Consider the following 26,710-nt stretch of genomic DNA (forward strand, 5'->3'; position numbering starts at 1 on the left):
CATCTTGTAAATCATAGAGCAGCAAATGGAAGCATATAAACAATTTTAAACAATTAAATAAATAATACAATATTGAAGAAGTAACAGATAATATTGCGAAATAAACCCTTTATATGTTCCATAAAAATAATATTTAATAGGAGTTCCTTAGCTCAGCTGTCTTTACCCTTTCTGCATAGTTATCCTCTTGACACATTTGCCATATCACCCATCCACAAATAGTTGCCCACTCATGGTGACCGGGGAACATCTGTCGCACTGCAGAGAAGTGAGTAAAATACACAACATATAAACAAAGATAGCCACGAAATCCGATGGAGCAACTTCCCGGCATTCCGGGGTTTATGAGTTTTCGATTAATCAACGCCCGAGTTTCATTCGCTGAGGGAACTTGCGATGACATATCTGACAGGAAGAGAGATTGTGCCCAGGCGTTTCGACAATTTCATTAATGTTAATTTGCATGTTGAACAGAAAAGGTCGTGAAATAAATAGCGACAAGAAATCAGGAACAGGCGTAAGAGCCCATGTAAATGGTATCTGCCGCCCTTTGGTAATTGTTTCTCTGGTATACACTCGTATCGCGCCGCCCCCTCCGGGAATCAGATGGTTCGCCAGTTCCGACTGCTGTTCCCTGGGCTTTACTGTGCTCCTTCCCCTTCCTCCCTTCCTGCTGCCTTTTCCATGGGTCCGGGGTCCTGGGTCCTGGGTCCTGGGACACGCCCGTAAATGTCGTCGAGGAGGTTTTTCTGCCTGGCAAAGTCAGCGGCAAGTGCCAAGCGCTGGCAAGTCCCATGTGAGCAGTGAAGTTTTTTAATCAAGCCTCCTGTCAAGTGTTTGCAAAACAAATATCGCGCTTATCCATCAATCAAAACACGCAATATGGCAGCGTGACTTTCCACAACTAAGGCAACATCCTATATAGTAGTCCGCTCAACGAAGGCAAGTGGTTCTGCCACTTGCCACTTGCCACTTGCCCTTTTCCCCTTTCCCCTGCTAAACCAAATGGAACGGAGCGGAACAATAAAGCGACACTGTCAAACATTTGCATACACGACACCAGCAACAGCAACAGCAACAGCAACAGCAACAGTAAACAGCAGCAACATCAGCAACAGTAACACCAGCAACATCAGTAGCAGCAGCAACAACAACATTGGGGAATATCGAGGGGAATATATCGCATCGCACGTATATATAGTATAGTACATTTACCTCCCTCCGGAGACTCTCACGCAGATTTTGCCATGGAATAAAACAAAGCAACAAAAGCAACAAACAAAAAAAAAATAAAACAAAAAGCTGAAAAAGCGCCACACACTCTCGCTGACAAAGGTAATAATAATACGAAAGAACAAGGGGAGGGGGCGAGGGGGGAAGGCGGGGTATTGGGATTGGCAACTGATTGAATAATTTAATTCAGTTCTCATAAATTTATGATGCCCGGCTGATTGAGTTTTCCAGGTGCCAACGCCAAATGGGTGGAACTGGCGGTAGCAATTATGACTGTATCACATTGCCAGATCTTATATTTATTATCTAAATTGTAGCTTTTCCTTTTTTGCAGGCGGATGTCAGTTGGGGGGGGGGAACATCATTTTACAGGTGAATCGCTGAATATAACTTTCATGTGCGTAAATTGGCATTTGTATTTACGATAAATATGTTGGTAATATATATGGTAAGGGAAACTCATTTTAGTTGCATTTGCCTGAGGAAAATATAAAATCGAATTAATTTCGATTGGACATTTTCAGATTCCACGCATCAATTAATTTTGTAATGCTTTACCACAAAGTGAAAGTTATGATAACAAATCCAAGTTTGAGAACGAAAATATATATTAGTAATTATTATATTATTTTTTAAATACAAACTTTAAATTTGTAACGAAAAATGTAACATATTTAATTACGATTTTGTTTCTTTAGTGATATTAATCACTATTTGTCATGGATGTAAAACTTTTGTTCATTTCACACCTTCTTTACAAGCAAATTTCCAGTTTGGGAACGAAAACATATATTAGTAATTATTATATTATTTTTTAAATACAAACTTAAAATTTGTAATGAAAAATGTAACTTATTTAATTACGATTTTGTTTATTTAGTGATATTAATCACTATTTGTCATGGATGTAAAACTTTTGTTCATTTCACACCTTCTGTACAAGCAAATTTCCAGTGGCACATTGTGTAATTGCGGAGAAAATGTAAATTTAAAACGACGGCAGAATGAGTTGTCACTCCAGCATGATGAACTACGCCAGTCTCACTTGTTATTAAAATCCGGAATTGATGCCTCCACCCCCCATTTCCCTCCTTTCCCCCTCTCAACCCCCTTTTCGCCATTCACCCCTTGCCGTTGGAGGCAAAGTGAAAATTTATTAAACTTCTAAATAGTGTTGACAAAGATGTACGAGAGTATGACAGGCATGACAAATAGTTTGGCACTCCCCGTGCCGAAAAAAGCACACGAATCTCAACCCCCCGTCCGCAGCAAACCCAAGCCCAAACTCAAAACTCATACTCACACTCATACTCATACTCATACTCACACTCACACTCTTGTCGCTTTGACAGCAGCAATTTAAAGTGATGCCGATGCCGAGATGACGAGATGACGAGTTCCTCCCAGTTTTGTCGCCGGGGGAACACCCCGTTTTTGTGCGGCCCACCGTTGTGCTGCTGGTGTGACAAAGTGGCGTGAGATTTTTGAGGAAGTGCGAGGGACAAAAGATCCGGGGAGGCGCCACCAGAAGAACAACCAACGAACCAACCAAGCAACCAACCGAACGACCACCCACCATCCTTTTGTGGCAGCCTCAATTTGAACATCATTAAATGAGTTAATGCAATTTAAGACTCTCGACATCTGTACGTATCCGTATCCGTATCTGTAAATGTATCTGTATCCGTATCCCTATCGGAATCGGAATCCGCATCTGTAACTGCTATATATACATATATATTTTTGAGCCTTCCGGGGTGGATGTGGTTGGACGTGGACCATGTTGTTGTGGTCACTTTTTCACATTGTTTTCCTTTTGCCAATATGTATTCGTATCCCCAGCCGCATCCGCATCCGCATCCGTATTGGTATCGGTATCCGTATCCGTATCTCCGTATATTCGTATCCCTTAACCAACACACAATTTTTACACAGTGGCATTTAAATTTTCAGTTGTTTCGTTTTTTTTTTTGTTTTTAGCACTACTGCATTTGGGAACTCCTGTTTAATGGGCTTCCAGAGGCACCCACTCCACTTTACCACCCACTGGTAACACCATCCCCCAGAATATTGCTTTCCGGCAGCATCCGTTCATCTTCCTCGTTTTTTTTTTTTTGGATTGGGGGTTGGGGGTTGGGGTTTCGGTTCGGGTTCCTGGGTTCCTCGGGGTTGGATGGACACCCAGTCAATCTCGCATCATTCTTCACAGCGTTTAAGAATCAATTTCCAACACAATACAACCGACAAGTATCAACAGCACATTTTTCCCCAACTCCCTCACACCAACAACACCAACAACAACAATAACAACGAATGCCACAAAAAGGGGTTTCCGGTTTAGCAAATGCAAATGCCATTGTATCAATTTGCGAAGCGTCGCTTTTGACAGAGAGTCCTCAAATTGTTGCTTAAATCGGGTCAGGCGATTTGTCTTCTTGCCTTCCCGAGCACCACAACTCTTGGGATACATTTTCCCTAACCGTATAGAAATTTGTTTAACTGGCGAAGAAAGTTAGCTTCGATGGGTCGTTGATTAAATGCAAAGGGATTGGGAAGTTTCACAAGATTGTTTAATAAATATACTTGCACAGAACTTGACTCAATTCTATACACATTTTATTATAAAAGATTTCAAAAAGGTTTACAAAATATCTAAAGCCATAGAAACGAGTGATCAAAAAAATGTTTTTATAAATTAATGTAGTGGTTAAACGGGCTAAGAAATATGTTTTTTGATGTAGCACATTAATCTAGCCAAATCTTACATTTCAAAGATTTCAATGGAAATCATAATTAGGCAAGTAGGATCGTTGTTTTCGCCTCCTTGCTGAAAGCAGAGATTGTTCGATCATTTCCAGGGGGAGACTCGCACTTTGCAATGCAATTGAATGCACCGATTACGTTACACAACTGCTTTCCGGCAGCAGCCCGTAGGATTTTGGCTTTGGGGTCTCGAGATGCGTCCAAAAATACATCCGTTCGTGACTAAAAACTGAATTATATCGGGGGGCCCGTTGATTCTACACCCATGTGTCCAAAGAGTCACGGTCTGGAGTAGCCGATTCGCTGGAATAATGTCCAGTAATGTAAGCGTCGAACCGCATGCAATGTGTACTGTACGCATATCCAACTATATATATAGTATATATCTGGCTCAATAATCGGATCGGCCCGCATTGTTGGACCACCGCGAAGGAGTATTTGGATCCACTCGATGCGTTTGCTTTTGCACCACCACCTTTCGATTCGATTCGATTGAATAGGATCAGTTCGGATCGGCGGATCGGCGGATCGGCGGATCGGCGGATCTTTAGGGGGAATGTGAATAGTCAGAGGTCATAAAATCTGAAACCGCACCGCACACAATTCGAATTGACCAGTTTATGTATTTGTTCAGCCGCTCGGCGGGAACTTCGCAATTGGTGGTCCCTCGGTTGCCACCAAAGCATCCCGGGAATATTTTTAAAGTTCGAGTACATCGATAGTCAAAGCCGAAAACCCGGCAAAACACACACATGTTGGGGGGCGGGGGCAGAAGAAAACACACACAAAATGTTTTGTCCGCCGATGTGTACGACATGTCTAAAATCGGAGACTGTGACTAATGGAAAAATTCACATTAAATTGATAATATTGACAAGCTGCTGGGCAAGCAATGTGTATTATGTATGCATATATTTTTATATATTTTTCCCGGGGGGGTGAGGAAACTAAACCATTAACGAGGCGAGCGACAAAAATCATAAATTTATAAGTTATTAACGCAGACACATTGAAATTCTCTCGTTTCGTGGGTGATTCACGGCCGAATGGCGACATGGCGACACATTGGTAAAAGCCGTCTGTCACCGCGAGATCGCTGAAAAGCATTTGACAACTAATTTCCCGGGGTGTCGACACCTTGCAGAAAACATTTACCCCTCTCCCTCCCTCCATTTGCCACCCAAACACCCGAAAAAAAGGAAAAATATCCAATCCATTGGAAGAAACCGAAAAAGCCACCCATTCTCAGTCTGACATCGCGTAGCACTCGCACTAGCTAAACGCACCGCAATCTAATTGTTGTAGGCAGCATCCACGGTTCTTTAATTGAACACATCAACACCAGCTAAAAATACGATAGATGTGTATGCCGCGAGTAATCGATGATGGCTGCACTGGAGTGGGTGGCTTCTTGGGTGCTGTTCACCAGTTCTCCAGTCCACCAGTTCTCCAGTCCACCAGTTCTCCAGGTTTCCAGTTGCCCGGTTCTGTAGTTGGGTAGTTCTCCAGTTCGGTGGCAACGGGAAACTTCCACGCATCTCTGCCCCAGGCAGCTCTTGTGCCCCGTGCTTCTACACTAAAAAAAAGGGTTGCAGAACTTAATTAGGGTTAAATATGAAACATTCGATAAGTAAGAAAGTATCTATTAAAGCTTTTGTAACTGATTAGCTTAAGACCTAACTTCATTTACTTCCTTCAAGCCAAGATTATCTGAAATACATCCCTAATAGTTTGAGAACCATGTTCCTAACTTCATAGTAATATCAAAGAAGGTTTTAAACTTTTGAATGTCATACAGTTTCGAATGGTTCCAAAAATAATACATTGATTCCATAAGATCAGGCGGTGGATGCAGTTAAACCAATAGAAGTACAATACGATCTATATGATCTAATAAGATGTGATGCCAAAGTGTTTTTCCCAGTGCAGACTGAGACCACTGAGGCGGGCAAATGTGGTGTGCAAGGAAATGTATGACATCGGCGGCATGCGGAGGATTCGGGGCTGTAGGTTGTGGCAAATGCAGTGCAATAAACTGCCATTTGATGTGAGTCGCTGGAATCCAGATGCTCGACGCCTCGTGCCATTTACTCCGCTTATCTTTCGATTCCGCACTGGAAAAATTGGGGAACAGCATTGGAGGTCAGGAGCATGTCAATTTATTTACCTAAGAGTGGCAGAATCTGCCAACTGTCATCATTTGAGAAGTTCACTGTGGGTGTGATTTGCATCCATTTAACCACAAATTGAAATCCATCGCTTAGAAACGAGCTAATAGAATATATTTCATTATTATTTTATAATATTTATAAATTGCATTCTATTTAGTATAGTTACTCTATTTAAAATAGTTTTTATAATTAACATGTTTATTGTGTTTAAAATATTAAATGTTCATTTTAAATATAATGTTTACCGAACATTATTATTTGTTCAATTTATCATGATAGTTTAATTGGAGTCAATGTCCTTCTCAATCTATATTGCCACACGATCCCCAAGATCTGTGTTTAGTTGCCCATCGGCTGTTGTCACTTTTTTCATTTTTAAATGGCAGCCAACGTAAACTTTGTCGTTCGGGATGTAAACACAGCCCAATATAAGAAAACAAATATCCGTATCTGAAAGTCACATTGTTGACGTTGTTTTTGTCGCTGTCGTCGGTGCTAAATGTGGAGTTATAGTACACAGAGAAAAAGGATCTATGGATTTATAGAAGCATATTCTACAATAGCAGAAGCACTGCTATTTTTTTTTTTTAATTTGTATCAGTTGCCTGTTCTATGTAAGTCATAGAACTGTTCTCAAGTATATTCGTACTCCTTATAGAGACCTCCTGTTTAATTTCGACTTGATAATCCTTACAAGCCATGGCATTCCATGTGGTGGCAGCGATCGGGCGCCACGGATTCGCTTTCGCTGCTTCGGCAATCGATGCATAATAAATGGCATCACTGTCCCATCTGGGAGATCATTATCACCGCAAAACTACCACTAAACGTCACTTTTTTTAAGATCAAAGTGCTGTTGGCGCGATTTAAGTATGCGCGCACGCATCTTCAATTAAGGCAAAAGCCGAATCTGAATCTCTTAGTTGCAACTTGCTGAAATTAATCTGCGGCTGCGCTTTTCTGCTGCATCGCAATTCCTTCCCCTCAAAAAAAAAAACAACAAAAAAAGGGAGGGGAGTGAGGAGGGGGATCTGAAGGAACGGACCACCGAATCCGATTCTTTTGTTGCCCCACTCGCCGGAGATCAGATCGGATCGGATCAGCTCGGCTCAGCTCTCCGCCGACGACAAATTAATTTGGCAGAGACCACGGATTTGAATTCCCCGCCACTCAGGACAAAAAAAAAAAAAAAAACAAATCCAAGACTGAGTGGAACCAATGCACACGTTGCTGTGTAGTCGTATGTGTTATCTAAATATTGTCATTGTCACAAATTTTTAAAAAGTTACGCTAATGGATTACACGATTTTCGCATTATCGCTTTGTTACCGCGCCGATCGCAATCGCATGCGATCTGTGTTGAGAAAAGAAAAAATCAAAAAAAGGAGGAAAGGAAAAGAAAAGAAAAGGAGCCTCCACTTGGAGCTTCGGTGGAGAACTCTCCTCCAGTTGGTGGCAGTAGCAGCAGCAGCATGGCATTGTATGTAAAACTACTGCCGCAGGACAAGGACCGCCAGCACTTTGCGATACTTTTTCTTCTTACTTTACTTGACTTTACTTGATTTTTTTTTGTATTTTTTTTCTTTACGTGCCGAAAGCGAGATTAAGAGGGGGGAAATCAGGGGGCTTCTCTCTGCAGCTTCTCATCGGCATTACAAGCAGGAAACGCTGCCGAAGAAGACTCGTTTCGGCTTTTAAAAGTGGCCCACAAGGCCCATGAGCATTATGCCAGACACTTTGTCTTTGACAGCACCAGCACCACCAGCACCACCAGCAGCACCACCAACCACAACAGTGGATCGGGTTTTCAGGTCTCCTCCTTGGCTCCCCCAACCGATCCCAAAAGTGGCGAGGTGCGAATCGCAGTCGACTTCCAGTTGCTGCAAGCTCTTATCAGCGGCGAGAAAAAAATAAACACAGCACGTTCCATTGTCGCTCCTCGTCGATCTAATCTGCAAATTGCGGCCACGCCGGCTTGATCTCACTTTATCGGCTCGCAGTTTTCAGTTTTCAGTTTGCAGTTCTCAATTCCCAGTTCCCAGTTCCCAGTTCCCAGTTCTCGATGCTCAGTGCTTAGTTCTCAGTTCTCAATTCCCAGTTTGGATGGATAGTACACGATCGTAAACTAGTGATGCCCCAATGGACTCCATGTGTCATACAATCGGTCGCCGACGGGCTAACGAGTGCTCTGGGTAATGGCCCAGGATTGTGATTAGAGCCGCTAAGATAGCCGCGTAACAAGAAAGGAACTCTAGTTGAGTGCACCTAAAGAAAATACTAGCTCTCTAGTTTGTTAGAACAATTTAAAAGTATTTACTTGACTTAAAAACCAATCAAAGATAATATGTTTTGTCAGATTGTGAAATTAATAGAAAAACAGAAAACTATTTTCAATAGAATCTTAGATGCCTTAAACTTTAACCTTTGTTTGAAACCCTGTTTCTCTATTTATTCATTTTCATTGGCTAACAAAAATAGTACAGGTGAAGTGATTTTACTTAAATAAAAAAGCCCAAACCCCAATTGCTTCCACTTCTGAATAAAATGCTCATCCCTAATGCACCTTTTTTTTAGCAGTGACTAGTTTTTATACTAATTTTTATGCGAATGCGAATGGCGAACTCGAATGGCAAATGCTGCTTAGGATCCCGACATATGGACCGACCTGTCAAATATTGCCGTTTTATGCTAATGAAGTGCTTTAAGTACCCACGAAGGGGTTAAGGGGTTAACATTATAGGGTTGCCGCATTTACGCATTTACTCCTTTTGGCTTTGGGACTTCAGCTTCTGCTTTTGCTAATCGGTTGAAAGCCAATTGAAAGCCACTGACATGAATCAATTGGCGGGTGTGGGGAAAACTGTTTAGGATGATTAAATTCGTGATAGAATTGATTTCGGTCGCTCTTTTGTCGTCTGGCCAAATGCCACGCCCCTCGGAGCTCCAGCATTCCACTTTAATGTTACAAAACGGCACAAAAAATAAGTATAAAATATAAAAAAGTAAAGGGGAAGACGAAAAGCAGGAAGTAAAAAGGGAAAAGCATTCGCATGAAAAGCAAATACAACAGCGGGGTAAAAAACACCAGTAATCACGTGTGTACATAGAAGGACATGGCAAACGGATGGGATGGGATGGGATGATTCCGGGATTCCGCAGGATTCCCCAGGATTTCTGGCTTTCGGGGGGATGGAAATGGGGAAATGGGATATAATAGGGTGGTGGTTAACGCCAACGTATACAAATAGGCATAGGTCGCTGTACATTTGTTTCTTTTTTGTGGTCAAATACTTTTGTAAATGTAAATGTTAATTCATTGATTTTTATAATGTGAATCCGTCGTCGTTTCCTCGTTGTCTGTCTGTCGGTCTGTCGGTCGCTTTGGATCAGCATAATGCTGAGTGGCCGGTGGCTGGGCAAACATTCGAAACAAGCCGGCCCAACAGGCAAACAAACAAATAACCAAGTGGGTGGAGTTCCCTTTTTTTTTCTCCTGCCTTGGTTTTGGTTGGGAGTTTGGAAATGGGAGTTGGGAGTTTGGAGTTGGGTTAAGGACAAGGAGCATTTGGCTTTGATGTTCCTTTACTTACTTACGTTTCATCACCAAAGTCGTTGTCAATAAAGGCAAGTTAATGGGTAAACACACGGATTCCGACGACGAGGTCGAGCCAAAGTTGATAGATGGATGGATGGATGGATGGACAAATTTGGGAAAGGGGAGGTGGATTTTCAGGGGGGCGACAGAGTGGGTGGCTTCGAAGTCGACCTCCGGCTCGTTCGTTCAGTTCGAGTGCCGCAAAACTAAAAAACCAAACTTCTGCCAAGAGAAACATTGTTGATGCGGTCGACAGTCAAATATTTGTGGCTTAAGCATTTTCCTTTGTGCCGTCAGCTAATTTTCCTAAGCGCTCCCCAATTTTCGCCACCCCCTCTGAACTCCCCCAAAAAAACTCCCCGTTTATTTGCAGATCAAATGGATTTTATCAGCTTAGTGGCGAATCCCAACAAATAATGTTGTGCAAGGAAAAGGTTAGGCAAATATGTATAATAATAAATAATACAGATATTGTTGTGCCAGGAAAAAGACGAAACAAATATGTTAAAATGAAATTAAATGAAATAGCTATGCAATGTAATGAGATATTTAATTAGGAGTTATATTTCAAGTGTAGGATTTAATAACTCTTCAATATCTTTAATGAGGATTATTATTTCAAGTGAGGGGGGTCTGGGTTCAAAGCCCGCTCCTTCAGGTTTCGCTGCTCTTGAGGTCGCGTATGTGGTAGTTGCTTCGCCACGCCACCGACACTGATTTTCGCCACCCACTTTCGGTCCATTTCCCTGCGGCTTCCGGCACAGGTAAGCCGAATACAAGGCGGCGACCTTAGCAAGCTCACCAGCCCAGCTCGACAGCCGAGCCAAACCAACCTTACCAACCTTACCGACTTTACCGACTTGGCCAACCCGCCGACGGACGACCACACTCACTCACACCCAGTTGGCCGGCGAGCTTAATGAAGCTTGTGTAATTGATTTTATGTTTGTTAAAAACGGCAGAAAAAGAAGCAACGCGCTTGCACTCGGTTTGCTTCGATATTCATGGCATTCAATTTCAATTGAATCGCTCAAAAACCACACTCACACACAGAGCTAATAAAAAAGTATAAAAAAAAAAGGAAAACCAAAAACAAACTTATTTTTTTTTATGTTGGACCTCTGGTCAAGCGAGAAGGCCCGCAGCGGTCAAAGTGCATGAAGTACCAGTACTAACAGATGCAAAAAATGAAAAACACAACTTAGGCCCCGTTCGTCTGGCTTGGGTTTTCAGTGCCCAAACCCAAACCCAAACCATTCAGACCCATCGACCGACTCGCCTTCCATCGCCAATCGCCAATCGCCAGGCCAATGCCAACTGGCAACTCGTTGATGGATTCGCAATTCAAAGCGTTATGAGCAGAAAAAAGCATTTGATACGGGCGATGATTTTTGATTCCTAATCAGGACATAATGTGCAACAAAGAGTTAAGTATTCAGAAAAAAAACCTAGCTCATAGCACTTGAATCGAGTGCTGTTCAACATGAAGAACTATTAGCTGGCCTTCGGTTAGGTTTTTGTGCAACTATACGAGATGTATAACATATATTTTAAAGTATTTGGGAATCAGAAATTGAAAGGAATATCGTGCTTTTAAGATATATTTTACGTTAGATGAAAAACAAAGCTTTTTCTGCTTAATATTTCAATATTTTCGGGTGTTTAAAGTAACAATTTTATCTCGCTTACAGAAACTTAAAGAAATTGCTGCAGTTAAACCATAATATAAAACAGATCCATCCAATATTCAATACATCCCTATTCCACTCAATATATCATTATCAAAACTTTAAAGCGCATTCATCCAGAACTCTCTATCCTATATATTTATATCTCTGATCAGCATCACTCGTAGAATAGATCCACGTGCAGTTAATGTTTTCCGATACTTTAAATACAAGTTTGTTTAACGAAATACAATAAGAAGCCCCCAACCGTTTTGGTTGTTGGCTTGCCAGCATGTGGCGCGCTGTGCCACTGAAACGGATGCCCAGACAGAAGTGACATTGATGTTGGGTGGAATTAGGATCTATTACAGCATTAACCCCGACCCCCGACCCCCAAAACCAATAACCAAAAACTGAAAACGAAGAAGATATATGCAGCTGACTGCAGCCCTTTCGCCTTCCAAATAGATATATATATGTGTATATAGTAGATTCGGTTTGGTTCGGGGGCATCGGTATCGGTTTCTGGCAAAGCCAATTAGCACTTACCCACTAGTTTTTCGGGCATGAATCAAAGGCACCGGGTCTCCTTCTCTGGTCTTCTGTTGATACAACACAGAGATCCTTTTCAGCGACAGATCCACACAAAACCGAAGCGATGCTCACAGATCGCATTATCATTATCAGACGAGCCCGATCCTCCTCACACATTTCCCGAATGCCGAATGTGTTAATTGCACTTGGCCGTGTGTTTTTCCTGAAAAGTGATCCTTTTTTGCTACCGCCGCCGCCGCCGCCGCATGGCGATATCAATATGGGCACTCGGGTCAAAGGGCATCGGGCATCGGGCATCGGGAAACGGACATTGTCCCTTTGGCCAGATATCAGATTAAACGGCACTGCCGACAACAACTAACCTTGGACCTTTAAGGTCTCTCGGTCTTGGCAAACACAAACAGTAACCCAACAACAGAAACGAAACACAAGACTTTGGGTTCTCAACGCACACACACAATATTGGGTCGTCGTGGGTCGTTTTGTCGCACTATTGTAAACTGAAATTCGGTAGCATGTTTTCACAACATGTCGCCCAATTTACCCTTTCACGGTTTTTCTATTTATCTTTTAGTATTTACTATTTTGTTGTTCTTTTCTCTGGTAGATCGAAATGGAGATAAGCATGGAAATGGAATTGGAATCGGAATTGGAAAGGGAAATAATGGGCAGGGAAATGGAAATGGAAATGCATCTATTTGTTGGCACGATGTTGCGACGATGCACAAATTGATGAATGCATTTGTGTTTACGATCACTAATTTGTTTACATTCCCGACAAGCATTCTTTAATGAATAGGTGTCACACGGATGCAGACCGACTTATCGAAGGGATTACCAATGCCATTAATGTCAAAGTAACATTTAACGTGATTCTTAAACGTTTTTATATGAATCGTTTTTCTCTAGCAACTCTGATGCAACATAATTATATATAATATTATGAATACATAATTCCCTGAATAATAGAACTAATTTGGAATAGGTTTATACATACTGATTAAACGGAGACATTATCCTGATTCATTTATACTCCTCCTTTTATTTTGGATACGTCTGCTTGAAGTTTCTTTTACCATTGGATTCTTTCAGTAGATATTCCGAGTAAAATTTCCGGAAAGATCAGGGCCACAGCAGTTACGACTCCTAACTAGTATTTGTGCATTGTGTTTTTATTGGTCTGCTAATTGCCATCCCAGAATTTAAAATGAAACTTTCATGGAACCGTGTTGAGCTCGCTCCTGTCCAATTTGGAATTCCACATGCCCCATCCACATCCACGTTTCCCGCCCCCAGGATAATCGGGCTCATCTTGTTATCCTGTGGCTGGTAGATCATCTCACCTCCTCTCCTCCCTCACATATCGTATTTAACCATCCGATGATGCGTATGACAGGCGAACAGAGCTGCTTTCCCCACCGAGGGGATGAATACACAGGGAGAAAGGAGAATGGAGAATGGAGAATGGAGAACAAAAAGGCCGAATGTCTTTATGGAAAGTCCTTGATATCATTAATGACAAGGTGGAAATTTAGGCCATCATTTGAACACTTGACATGGAACCAGTGAGGAAGTTTCAAGGGTTTTTGAATTGTATTTTTTGACCATGTATTCAGGGTTCAAATATAGCTTTGTCTAACCCTAACAGTCTGTAAAAAACATGGGAGATAAAACTTAAACTTCTGATCTAATTTGTTGGAAGTCGAAAGATTGTTTATCACTCGTTTAAAATAACCCAAACGTTAAGTTATTTAAAGGGTTTAAGTTTAGTTTCCCCCTAGATGTCAATTATTCTCAGTGCACACATCTGTGATTCCGATGGGGTGGACCCCTGGTCACCGCTCACATGGGGTATGTTATTGTTTCATGTTGCTCCCGCGCCTCGAGGATGCAGTGCCCACACAATGCCCACTGCTGCTGCAGTGTGTGGTAGCTGCAATTTGCGCAATGTAATTTAATTAATGACAAAAAAAGAATGGAGAGAACGGAGAAATATGCAAATCGCTTTCCACACAAATGTGAGTGTGTAACGTACGCACAAAAAATCCAAGAGGAGGTGGAGGAGGAGGAGGAAGTGGTGGGGAATCGGTGGGGGAATCGGTGGAGGAATCGGTGAAGGAATCGGTGAAGGAATCGGTGAGGGGATCGGTGGGGAACCGGCACACAAAACACCTACCAGCTTCAACCAGCTCGAGCTGAGGCTCAGTGGGTTGCTGACGAGGCGGTGGTGCAGTGCAGCAGTGGTGCCACCGGTGGTCCGTTGGTCCGTTGGTCCGCTGGGGCAGTGGTGCGGTGGGGCAGTGGGCAGTGGCTCCGTCGGTTGGCCGAGAGTTTCAGGGTTGGGGCGCCATTGGCTGCTCGTGGCGCTGGCGCTGTTGTTGATTATGTTGTTGACAACGGGCGTTACGCATTTTACGTGACTGCCTGGCAGTGTGTGCGTGCGATATTACGTAAATATTTATATAATGCAGCAGGTAGAATCTACATACATGCATACACATACGCATATCCCCCCATTCACATGTGTGTGTGTGTGTGCGAAAACACATTCATCCGTGCAAATGCACACACGCCCGCGGCAACAACGACGGCGTGTTTAAATTGTTGTTCGCAAAATATTTGCATTGGAGAGCTGGCAAGCAAATAGCCATTTAAGTAATTACAGCACTTAATTTTTAATATTGATTTTTCAAATTTATTAAAACTTAATCAATTGTTTAACCAGATAATGTATGCCCCCTCCCCGCAGAACATGCGTGTGTGTGTGTGTGTGTGCAAACATGGAGCTCCAAACTGGACTCCGTGGCTCCACGACAGGTGTCAAAATCGCCGCTAGGACTGAACTCCAACTGTTGTGTGGCAAGTGGGCGGTAATTGCGATATTAATGCCCCAAATATAATGCAGAGCATTTCCAAGTCAAGCTGGAAATGATGGTAGCTAGAACCTTTAATTATCAGGTAAAACCACACCGGGTGCAACCATAACTTTTCTAATTCTGATCCGATTTGGGACTGGCATACCTCCTAAAGATTGCAGTTTAATTTCCTAATGAGCTGCATCATTAGTTAATTTTTACTTTTATAATTGAAATGTTATTTAGAAGTGGCCTTTCTTTATGTTTTTGTATTTTAATTCTTTTAGAAACTGCAACATTAGTTTATTGTATATTTTTGGCACCATTTATTACCAATTTATGATGTTTACACCAGAATATATTTTCTTATATGCCCAAAAAACGTGAAAAAAACACGTCACTTGGTGGTCACTAGATGAGCTATTAAGTGAGTCACTTTTGTGCAAAAAGAAGTGGTCCTAGTTCTCGATTCCTCGGCTTCTATAAGACACCCCGGTGTGTGTGCAGATGTGACAACATGGAATAGTTGTTCGCAGTTGATTGGGATAGTGCCTGCCCCCCGGGCCAGTTCGTGTTCTGGTGAATGTGTACGACAACCCATCATGTTTCCATGAAATGTAAATTAAAATGTCGAATTTATTGCCCAAGTAGTACTGAGGCCGTTTCTTGTTTTCGACCGACTGGCTGGCTGGCTGGCACTGGCACTCGCACTCCCGGGCAGCAAGAACTAACGAGATTCAATCAGTGGCCACTTAAGCAGCGGTTTCTTGTCATTAAAATTAAGTATATTCACTTACTCGGAATCAAAGTTACGGCTGCCTGCTGCCTGCTGCTGTCGTCTGCTGTTGATCGCGTGATTGTTGTTATTTCTGTCTCTGATATGTACAATTACCGAAATCGAAACAAATTTTATGGTTCTCCTAGGAGCAGTAATTCCCCAGCAAAACGATCTATTTACCGATTTCTGGCGCATCCAAATACCCAACAGAAGCGATTCAAAGTGAGCAAATGAATGAAGAGCCTCCAAATCGGGGTTACATCCAGGCCAAATATAAAATCAAATGACCTCTTTAATGGAACTCTGTGGGCTTTTTATCAGATCAGGTGCATTAAAATCGAGCGCCGCACAGAAGATCTTTTCAATGCAGAAGAGTTTAGGGTGACACTCTTTTCTCAATTACATTCTTAGAATTCCTAAGATTTAACGATTAGTTTCTTTTATTTTTAAGAAAAGCTTTGCATTTTGGCAAGCAACTTCTTCGGTTGGGTAATATTAAATAAAATTAAAAAGGTTGGATTGAAATGATGTCTTATAAGATAATCCAAAATACTTATAAGTGAATTGTTGCTATTATTTTGTAATTGTTGATTACAATTTTGTAGATCAATGAAAGGTTATTATTGCATGTAATAATGAAAGCTAATCAATGTGATTACCTGAATTTAAACCCAGTTTCACTCATCTTGAGGAACTGTCAAATCGTGAATTACAACCGCATTAGGGAGATACTTATGTTGCCAATCGGCTGACTTGCTCCCAAAGGGGTGGTGTACACCCCTTCCAAACCCCCTTTGTGTTCTCCTGTCGCTTGGGTGTCACTCGGATGTCATGGGGATCTGCCACACGTGACGAGCATGGGACAGTGCGATTTTGGACCACTTTGGATGTGGATGAATTCGTATCTGCGTCATTTTTCGGATTCGTGCTGCCATGCCAGTGTGGCCAACGTCGCTGTTGATCCTATTTCAAACGTCAAGTTACTCGGCTCGGGCTCGACTCCAACTACTTGACTGTCACATCTCACATCTCAATAACCCTCGAGTGGTTTTCAATTGTCTCCAGAAATAAACGCATTTGCATCCCCTGCTAAACTCACACGCGAGTCAATCGCAAACCCATTTTAAATGTTAATTTTTAACGCATTGTAAATTTTTCCAAATATTTCATAAAGCCAAAAGCCTAAGAAATGGCAATAGAAAATATGATATGCAGAACATAGCGAAAACGAAATGCTCTTTGCCGCTCAAAGTCATGAAAATAACAATTTACTTTTAGAAATGTTAGTGTTTTTAGTTTAGTATATATTAATCTTTCGAAAGGTTTTTGCTGGTAAATCATTAGTGAGACTGCTTATGCAAATTTTAATATTTATTTGTGAGTTACTTCTTCTATTCATTTTTAACCCTGCCTAAATACTGCGCTTATCCCGTGAATATTTGAAAGAGCATTGCCAAAGGTTGACAGGCATGAGCAAAACCTTTTCGCCGTTTCCGTTCTGCCTCTCGAAAACGCAAAAAAGTACTTGAAAAACGTTACACACCCCGGGACCATATCATACCATGCCTGCTGATATCTGCTCGGATGGCAGCCAGGAAGCCCCTGGTGAAACCCCAACTCCGATGGCTGCCTCGTGACATCATCCAATTCAAAAACTTAAAAGTAAATAGATCCCAAGAGATGCGAGTCCGTCGCACCATACAAATTGCCAGTGCGTTCCATTGTCTTTTGGCTGACTGTTCTGTTCTGTACTGTTCTGTTCTGTTTGTCTCAAGTGACATCGTTGCCAAGGATCATCTCATAATGTGGCAAGCGTTTAGTCCCCCTGTTTGCCCCACCGCCTCCTTTCCCCATTGAGAAACTCAAGGGGAGTGGGAATGGGTTTTGGATTCCGATTCGGATTGGGACTGCGTTTGGGATTGGGTTCGGGTTTGGGGGCTCTGACGGATTGGCTTAGCTGATGTTCTTTTTGTTTTCTTTATTTTTTTATTTTGGCTGAGGCATCCGAGTTCTCAGCTCTGAGCTGTGAGCTGTGAGTTCAGAACTCTAAGCACGGAACTCTCGACTCATATCCTTCGCTTCAAACCACTTGACATTTTCACAGTCTCGCATCCATGTCAATTTTGCGGTTTCGGTTTCATACATTCGTTTTTGGTGGGAGTGTGTGTGTGTATGTGTGTGTGTGTGTGCACAGCTCCATTCTCCACATAAATGTGGAATTTTCAGCTCGGATTTTGTGGGCACACGGCAAGAAATGATAGCTTAAAATTATGGAATCTGATAAAATATTAATAAAAATCCTAATGATATGCAGGAACTGGTTTAAAGAACAAAATCAGGAAACCAAATGTAAGTTCTATCGGGACATTACGATGGCTTAAAAATCATTTTTAATTCTTTTTGACAAATACTATAGTCGCTTAGGTTTTTATTAGTTCAAGTTTAACTATTCTTCACACATTTTTGTTGTTGTGTAGACATTTTACTGCAGGTCGAGTTGACAAAATGTAAGAAAATTGAATTATTTTGAATTTTTCTTGAGAAGGTAGCACAAAGTTTATTTGCAGCTAATTGCAAGAAAAAATAATGCGGTTATTTATGGCGTAAGAACTTATAAAAAATTAACCCTTTTGCAAAAAACTAATCTTGGCAAAAATCTTTCTCTTTCGATCATCAAAATGCTATAAAATAGAATGAGTAGGTTAAATTCAATATAGTTATATTTTTTATTCCCTAGTTGATGATGATAGAAGAATGTACTGAGGTACGAGTAACCATCTTTTGCGCAAGTATTATAGAATGTACCACTTCGCCGGGTATAATTAGTCTCTTTTAAGTTAGCCGAGTCCGCCGATGTGATTGAAAACGAGAAATAAGAAAAAAACAAAAAAAAAAGAGAAAAGAAAAGAGCGCGGTGTTAATATCGTTGCGTGTTTTATAGAATCGTAAATATGTGCGAGCGGCGAACGAGAATGCGAGGTTCGTACTCCCCGTCTACTTATAGGGTCTTTCTATTCGGCCACTTATACTATATACGTATATATATTTGCCGTTGTTTCTGTATGGGGGAACACTAACCGAGTGTGCGTATGCCCGAGTGTGTAATCCGTCCATAAGTGGCCTCAAATGCCTATCCATAATGATGATGATGATGTGGTTGCCGCTGCGACCAATAGTTGGTCATCATTCATCACGACGGTCGGGCTGGTGAGGCTGGGGATAGCAATGAGGGGGGCTGGGGTGTAGGGTATGTCTATAGGGAGGAGTATAGTGTGGTATGGAATAGTATAGTATAGTCGCGGAACCGAAAAACAATTTATGCCGCATGTCACGCCTTCTCGAAGAGTCGGTTTACCAATACCAATACCGAAACCAATACCAATACCCAAATGCGCAAGCGGGAGGGAGACACAATTTCGAGGGCGTTTCCCATTATAGATCTCATCAGACCAATATTATACACATTTGAATCTGGGTCCGTCGAGACAAGCAAATATCCATGTGCGATTCGTGTTGGGGAGAAAGGCTTGCGGGTTGCGACCCCCCAATAATAATACAATAATGGAGTTCGCACAGAAAGCACTGATTTTATAGCAAATCAGATCGGCGTTCAAAGGCCCTCAAATGCTCAATAAAAATCAGTTTGTTCCCCTAAACAAAATAGTTTTTAATATAAGAATTCTGATTTTTTTTCGTATGAAATTTTATATACATTATAAAACATTCGAAATTCTGTTTTAGAAAATGTTGCCTACCTGCAGGAGTAAAAATGTATTTTTAATATTCATTTTTTATACGTTTAGTATTTACGCTGTAGAAATAGTTTTAAACAAATTCCGAAGACCAGAAAAATGGATGCCAGCATCGATACAAAACAGAAAGAATGTTCAAATTTTAAGTGCTATTCAACAACAACCTTAACAAGGACACATTTTTAAAAATATTTGTATAATTTCTGATGGATAAACAAAACAAATAATGTAGCTATTCCAGGTAAATATTTACAAAGCCAATGACTCACATTATTTCCACATAAAGTACAATTTATTTCCTTTGCACTTATTGTACTGAAACATGAAAAGTACGTATCCGCCCGGAGCACCAATAAAAAACAAATCTTTGATTACATGTTTTCGTCAATTTTGCCGTTGTTTATTGTTAATAAAAACTTAAAATCTTGTTGTAATACAGTACACAATCGTCGGGAGGAATTTTCGTTTGTTTGTGAGAGCAATAACATTTTTCGTTCACCCAACGATGGATTTCTGTTTTTTTTTAGGGATGGGTTTTCTTTCTTTAACACACGGGATATGTTTTTCAATAGAATTAGCTTGCCGTTAGTACATTCAGTTATACAATACAATTATTTATTGGCTACGAAAAAAATTGTCTTAAAACTATTTAATATATGCATTCATAATATAGATTTCGTTTATAAATATCAATACTTCGTTGTACACCGATTTTTTGGGGGTGGGGCAGGGAAAAAAACTGAACCCGTTCCCCGATTCTGCACTGCCCAGCCCGCTCTTCAGATGACAGACTTTATTTTTTTTTTTTTGGATCCGCATTTCTGGATCCCATGCACACACACAAGCACACATCCTTTCATACACACACACTCGCACACTGAGGAACGGATTGAATACTATACAATTAGATGTCGCACTACGGTATACATTATACATTATTTTTTATATATATATATAGGTTTTCAAAAAAAAAATCCATATAACACACGTACGAGCAGAAAAAGCTTAGTTTTGGAGCAATTCCAGTTTACAGACTGGTAGGCGGGATTGGGGGCGTGGTGGGCGTGGCCGGGCGGGGTGCGCGCCTGAGGAGGAGTGCCAGCCATTTAATGGTCAAGCTTTTGGCACGACCCCACCGACAAAAAAAAGCTGAACAGCCAGCCAACCAGACGAACACCCCCGAACACCCAAAACGTATCCTTAAAATACGCACAAAAAAAAATATTTATAAACAAAAATTTGACTAAGGAAAACAGCTGGCAAACTGGCAATCTAGATATCTAGAATGTAGGATTTAAAAACCACTCAATCTATCTAGAGTTCAGAATCTAGAATCCAAAAATCAGTTTATCTAGAATCTAGAATCTAGAATCTAGAATCTAGAATCTAGAATCTAGAATCTAAAATCTAGTAACTAAAATCCATAAACTGAAGATCTAGCAATTTAGAATCTGTGATCTTAACTCTGGCAATCTAGAAATCTAGACAACTAGCATCCCGAATCTCGAATCTAGACCGAAATCGGTGCATTGGTGGCCGCCGGCGATTGTTGCTGCGGCTGCTGCTGGTGGTGCTGGTGTCCCAAATGGTGGTGATGGTTCAGGTGGTGCTGCTCCTGATGATGATGGTGGAGATGATGGAGGTTCAGGTGGTGGTTGAGGGGATGCGGCTCCTGGTGGTGCTGCTGCATCTGCAGGTGCTGCTGATGGTGCTGCGTTTTCAGCAGCATGGAGCGGTACATTTCGGAGAGGAGGCTCCACATCGGCGGCGAGTCCTTGGCCAGATCGACGGGCGAACCGGCGGGCAGGAAGGCGCCGCCGCTCGGCGGTGCCGCCGGTTGACTGGCAGCCGCAGCGGCGGCGGCGGCAAACATTTGGGTTTGCAGCAGGCGCAGATGATGCCGCTCCTCCAGATCCAGAACGGGCAGTGGCAGCATTTGCCGCCGGCTGGTCAAGAAGGAGGATGGGCTCTCGTTCTCCGGATCGAGTTCCATTTTGATGCTGGCAGGTGGCAGGATGGTCGGTGGCGAAGAAGAAGAAGAGGAGGTTGAGGAGGAGGAGGGGGCAACCATTGCCATTGTGGCATTGGAGCAGGCGGAACTGGAGGTGGTGGTGCTATCGTGTCGCCTCCTTTTGCCGAGCAACTGGTCCATGGAGAAGGCATCGCTGGGCGAGCGCTTTTCACGCTCCGTTTCCGGTTCGGGTTCCTTATCGGAATCGAGTTCCTGTTCGTGCTCCTGCCCCCTCAGGGAGTCGCGATCCAGATCCTCCTGCTGCTCCTCCTCCTGCCTTTCCTGCCTTTCCTGCTCCGACTTGCGTCGCTTGTGCAGGCTGAAGTCCAGCGGCTGATCCACGTTCCGCTCCTCATCCAGACTATTGCTGCTCGCCATGCTTAGACTGCAGTGCATCTCCTCGTCCCGCTCGGGGTCACGATCCTGTTCGTGCTCCTCCTGATCCTCATTGGAAGAAGCCGCCGGACTGGAGCTGTTGGCCTGCATGTCCACGTAGACGAAGTCCGCCTCGTCCTCGGGATCGGCGTCCTGTTCGTGATCCGCCTCGGCCTCGTTGTCCTGGCAGCCGGCGGAGAGCAGACCCAAACTGTGCAGACCCGCCTGTCCGCCGAACATCACGTACGGATGATGGCCGTGGTGCGGTGGCGGCGGCGGCAAGAGTCCGGGAAAGGCGACCGGAAGTCGGCCGGCGGCTGCGGCGGCAACGGCAGCGGTGCCGGGCGAGAAAACCGGAAACTGCTGCGCCGTCCGTCCGTCGTGCGGCGAAATCTTGCGGCGAATATGCGGCGAATGGAGCTTCGGATTCGGATTGGCGCTATGGCGATTCCTCGAGCGCCGCGAACTGAAGACCATGTTGCATCCCTCGACGGTGCACTTGTGCATCTCCCGCAAGTGGACGGCGGAGAAGTGGATCTTGAGGGCTCCCTTGTCGCAGAAGGTCTTGAAGCAGATGGAGCACTGGACGCGCTTCTTTCCCGTTGCCGGATTGATGAACTGGCCCGCCAGGTTGATGGGCGGCGAGCCCCAGCGGCGTTGCTTCAGCGAGGAGTTGGTAACCGAACCGGATCCTGAACCAGATCCGGAGCCGGAGCCGGAGCCGGAGCCACTGGATCCGCCGGGTGAGCTGGCCGGCGAGGCGGCGGTCTGTGGGTGGGAAGGTCCGTGGGACAAGTGCTGGTGCGAATGTGGGCCATGGCCCAGCAGATAAGCCGGTGACATGAACGGATTCATTATGTGCTCCATGGTGTGTGTGTGTGTGTGTGTTTCGGTGTGGGTTTTTCCTCCGTTCTCGGATTCTCGGATTCTCGGATTCCTTGGGTTCCTCTGATTTGATGCCTGCGGGGAAAGAAAGGCGAACGTATCGTTAGAAGTGTCAATCAGGGTGTGTCAATCAGGAAGTCATTGAATCGGTTGGCTCGGTCAGTCCTAATCGAAAAAAACTATTGCTATTGCTATTGCCATTGCTAAATGCCAGGGTGGCTGCACCGACTGGAGTGACTGGGAATGGGACTTAACTCAACGCAACGCAACGCAAGTCAAGTCAACTCAGTCGATTGTGCAACTATTTGGAATCAAAATCAACCTTATCGCCCGGAGTCAGCAGGGCAAACTTGACATGCCGCTGTGGACATTGACTTGGGGACTTTGGGACATTGGTCATCCCGCTTTCAATGCGCAATTAGAGTGGCAAAAAGTCGGGAGAAACGGTCGAATAGTTCAAGGGGACAAACTCCCCCCATACGGGGTGCTCAATTAATCAGGGGATTACAACAAAGATTACTTTGTCATTTATCTTGCGAAAAGCAAAAAAAATCTATATGTATTTTGAAATATTTATTGGGAAAATGTATGACACCACAGCCACGCCGAGAAACATTAATCTGTTTTATTGAAAAGCGCTCTAAAGCAAATATCTCAAGTGTATTGCCAAATTCCCAAGTGAAAGCTCCCAAGGAGCTTGGCCAACTTTGTGCAAATCCAGTCAGATTTATTGGTAAGACACACCTATACATGTGTGAAAAATACTCAAACATGTAGCGGTGACACTCGCGTCGGCAAATCTTTTATGTCAGCAAATAAAACAGTAGACTATCATTAAGATGCACTTACGCCTCACTCAAATAGCAAATTGTACATTTTAAGCTGAATTTATATGCACACATATATGGAAAAATATTATTAGATCATCGGCGTTTTTTGTTTTTGAATAACATCAAAAGGATATGCAAGTGAAACTTTTATTCCCTACTCGGGAAAACCCTGTTTAATTTCGATATGTTTTAAATTGCAGCTATATTTCTGTTTGCCTTACAGCATTACGACTTAGCCAAGCCGACCTGTACTCGTGTAAGTGCACATTGGCTCATTTACTTGAGCGAAATCTTTTACAGCTTTTTCGGTTCTTGTGGCCATTAAAATCGCCTCTGACAACGTCGACGGCGACGACAACATGCGGCGATCAGTGCCGGACTTCGACTTTGGATCCGATCAGTCGCTAAACTTAAAGCCAAACCAAAGAGCTAGCCTTTTCTCTGCTGCTTTGTCTCTTTTTTGTTTTATTTTTTGTAGTTTTTTTTATTATTATTGTGGGCTCCGTTCGCTACCGTAATTGTGAGCAGCAATCGACGTAGAAAAAGCGAAAAAAAACCAAACGAAAAAGACCGAACCCAGGGGCGTCACAAAACTGGGGACAATTGTTGGGGCTGCGGTGAGATGATGACGATCGTGTGTGCGATGTCGTGGCTGGCTATCTGGATTCGATCTCAAAAGTCGAACACACTCCCGACTTGCCCAATGCCAGCTAAAAAAAGAAGAAGCCAGGCCAAGAAACCAACACCAAAAGCCAAAACCACATACGACGACTATGGCTCACAGATACTCGGATACAAATGCAGAAAGCCAGGAGATGGTCGCTTTTTATGGGGCTCATTAGTAACGATGACAACAATAGCATTAAAATGAGTGTATGTACACTCAAAAAAACTCAAAAAAAACGCAAAAAAAACTCTAAACTCAATTGCCAAGTACTCGAAACGATCGGGTTCTGCCTGCCATAAAAAATGGGTTTGTATTCCAGCTTCTCTTCACTTTTTCTTTGCTGATGTCCAAATAATGAGTTCTGATACAACTAGAATTCTTGATAACTATCTATGATATATCTATGAATTTAATTTATAAAACTTGTAAATTCAACTTTAGGATTTCTTGATTGATGTAACAAACTCAACTAACTTCAAGTTTATTAAAAGTACCTTTTTCTATTTTTAATTTGCAGATTTGAACAACAAACAGCTTGGATTTCCTTGAAAACACGTGCACCACATTCCGCAGCATTCCAGCAGGATTACCTCGTTTTTCGCGCAGTGCACTCGCTGGACAGATCGAGGTGAGTATGCATGTACATGGGTAATTATTTTTGTCAAACACTTAAAATGTCTTAAGCCACCGAGGGTGCAGGGGGGAACGCGGGGCGGAAAACCAATCACAAGTTTTGATGGCTTGGACGAAACGTTTTTTTGATTATCGGCAGTGGCAGTGGTAGCAGCATCAACAGCAGCAGCAGCAGCAGCAGCAGCAAAATGTTGAAAGTCCCCAAGACAAGACAAGACCGAAGAATTCGGAGAGCTGGAAGCTGGCAGCCCGGTAGATGGGCGATGGGTGATGGGCGATGGGTGATGGTAAATGGAAGATGGAAGATGCCGAGATGTGAGCAATCCGGCGGCTATAATTGCTGTTGTAGTTGCTGTTAATAGTAGTACATTATAATAAGCAGTAGTTCGCAGGGGGGAAAGGGGGCCGTTAGGTGGACCGATGGTCCAAAGATGACAACCCCGATGGACGGACCTCGGCGACGAGAAACAGAGCTCGAAAGCCGCAGACAAAAATCTTAATTACAACTTTGACATTTGGCGTTTCTCCGAAGACCCGACATTTTTTCGTATAACGAAGAAAATAGAAAAAAGTTGATAGGAGTGCGAACATTGGATTGACAAGCCACCAGTTTGACATTTGTTCAATTTTTTGGCCAACACGAGTTGGGCGAAACATGTGTGGCCCTTGGAACTAATCAAAATTATTTTACAACTATGTTTTTGTGTGCTATAAAGCTAAATGAAATACGAAAATCAATGATTGCCCAACCGAATGTTAGGTGAATTTGTTTATAACACCAAAAGCAAACAAGCAGAATGCCAACATAAATCTAAATTTATTGAAAATAAGTCACTGTATTTTGAACATAATCGCATACAGATCTATGTTACATTTGTGCTATTACGTTCTCCAACTTCGAGAATAAACAATCACAATATTCTAAGGTTGATCTTACATATATAGATCAGCAGCAAACAACAAACTATTGATATTATTTCGATCCTTGCATCTATTTAAATAAGTATCGTTTTGCTTCTTTTTCTTTTTAAATAGAAATATCCAATTGATCTTATAATATTTTCATCTCTTTTCTGACCGCCACACTTAAATAAAAACTCAGTGTTTGCACTGCCGACGGCAAATCAATATTTTCAGCAACAATACATACCTTTTGCTAAATTAGCAGCAAGTTTCGGCTGTTGAGTTGTAATTTGGTTTCGTAGCTGGTGTTTGTTTTCGATAACTATTCACTTTGTCACAGGTTTTGCCATTCAAAAAAAGGTTTCTGCATTAAAGTTCTTAAATTCAGTTGCTGGAATTCACTGTCGTTGTTGAGTGGATTTTTGTTGTTTTCATGCTCGTGCACTTATTTTCGTTGCATTTTGCTCGAATATTAAAAAAGTTAGTCGTTTCACTTGGCGCGACGCACACGCACACACACATGCAAAGACATACGAGCGCGGCAGAGAGAAGTGGACGCGGATATGCGGATGCGAATATGCGAATGCGAATACGAAGATGCGGATGCGGAGAGCAGGGACAGCAGAGATCCACTTCTTCGAATGTCGTGGGTGACACTGATTGTCGATTTGTCGTTTCACCCGTCGTTTCACCCATGGTAGAATAAGTATGGAGTAGTGGTCTCGTCGGGTCCGTCAGTCCCTTAACAGCCACTGCAATGTGTGTGAGTGAAAAGGTGTTTTCCAATAAGTGCAAGAGAAACAGCAATAGAGTGTGTTGTCTAACCCTTGTGCGGTGAATGTGGCTTAAAATTACCTGTCATATGACAATAAGTGTTTAAGGACTGGACCTGAACCCAAACAATTTGACAGTATTTTTCGTCCGCTAAAGGAGCTTTCTTCAAGCTGGCTAACAGATACTTTACGTTGGACAACGTTTGCTCAAACGGTTATAACGATAATCCAAGAGAGCCGAGAGAACCACCCGAACGTTAAGGG

At 42.7% G+C, this 26,710-nt stretch overlaps 1 protein-coding gene across 1 annotated transcript; it reads right to left on the reverse strand.

Moving 5' to 3' along the window:
- Positions 1–19,740: 19,740 nt before the first annotated feature.
- LOC108102172 (protein disconnected) lies at positions 19,741–26,344 on the reverse strand. The gene is made up of 2 exons (XM_017206877.2): positions 25,921–26,344; positions 19,741–22,715 (listed from the first exon to the last, which is right to left on the reverse strand). Exon 2 carries the CDS (start codon positions 22,620–22,622, stop codon positions 20,880–20,882), a length of 1,743 nt encoding a protein of 580 aa, XP_017062366.1. The 5' UTR covers positions 22,623–22,715; positions 25,921–26,344; the 3' UTR covers positions 19,741–20,879.
- Positions 26,345–26,710: the final 366 nt, after the last annotated feature.

The sequence above is a fragment of the Drosophila ficusphila genome, unplaced genomic scaffold, assembly GCF_018152265.1.
Source record: "Drosophila ficusphila isolate 14025-0441.05 unplaced genomic scaffold, ASM1815226v1 contig_197, whole genome shotgun sequence".
Taxonomy (NCBI): Eukaryota; Metazoa; Arthropoda; class Insecta; order Diptera; family Drosophilidae; genus Drosophila; species Drosophila ficusphila.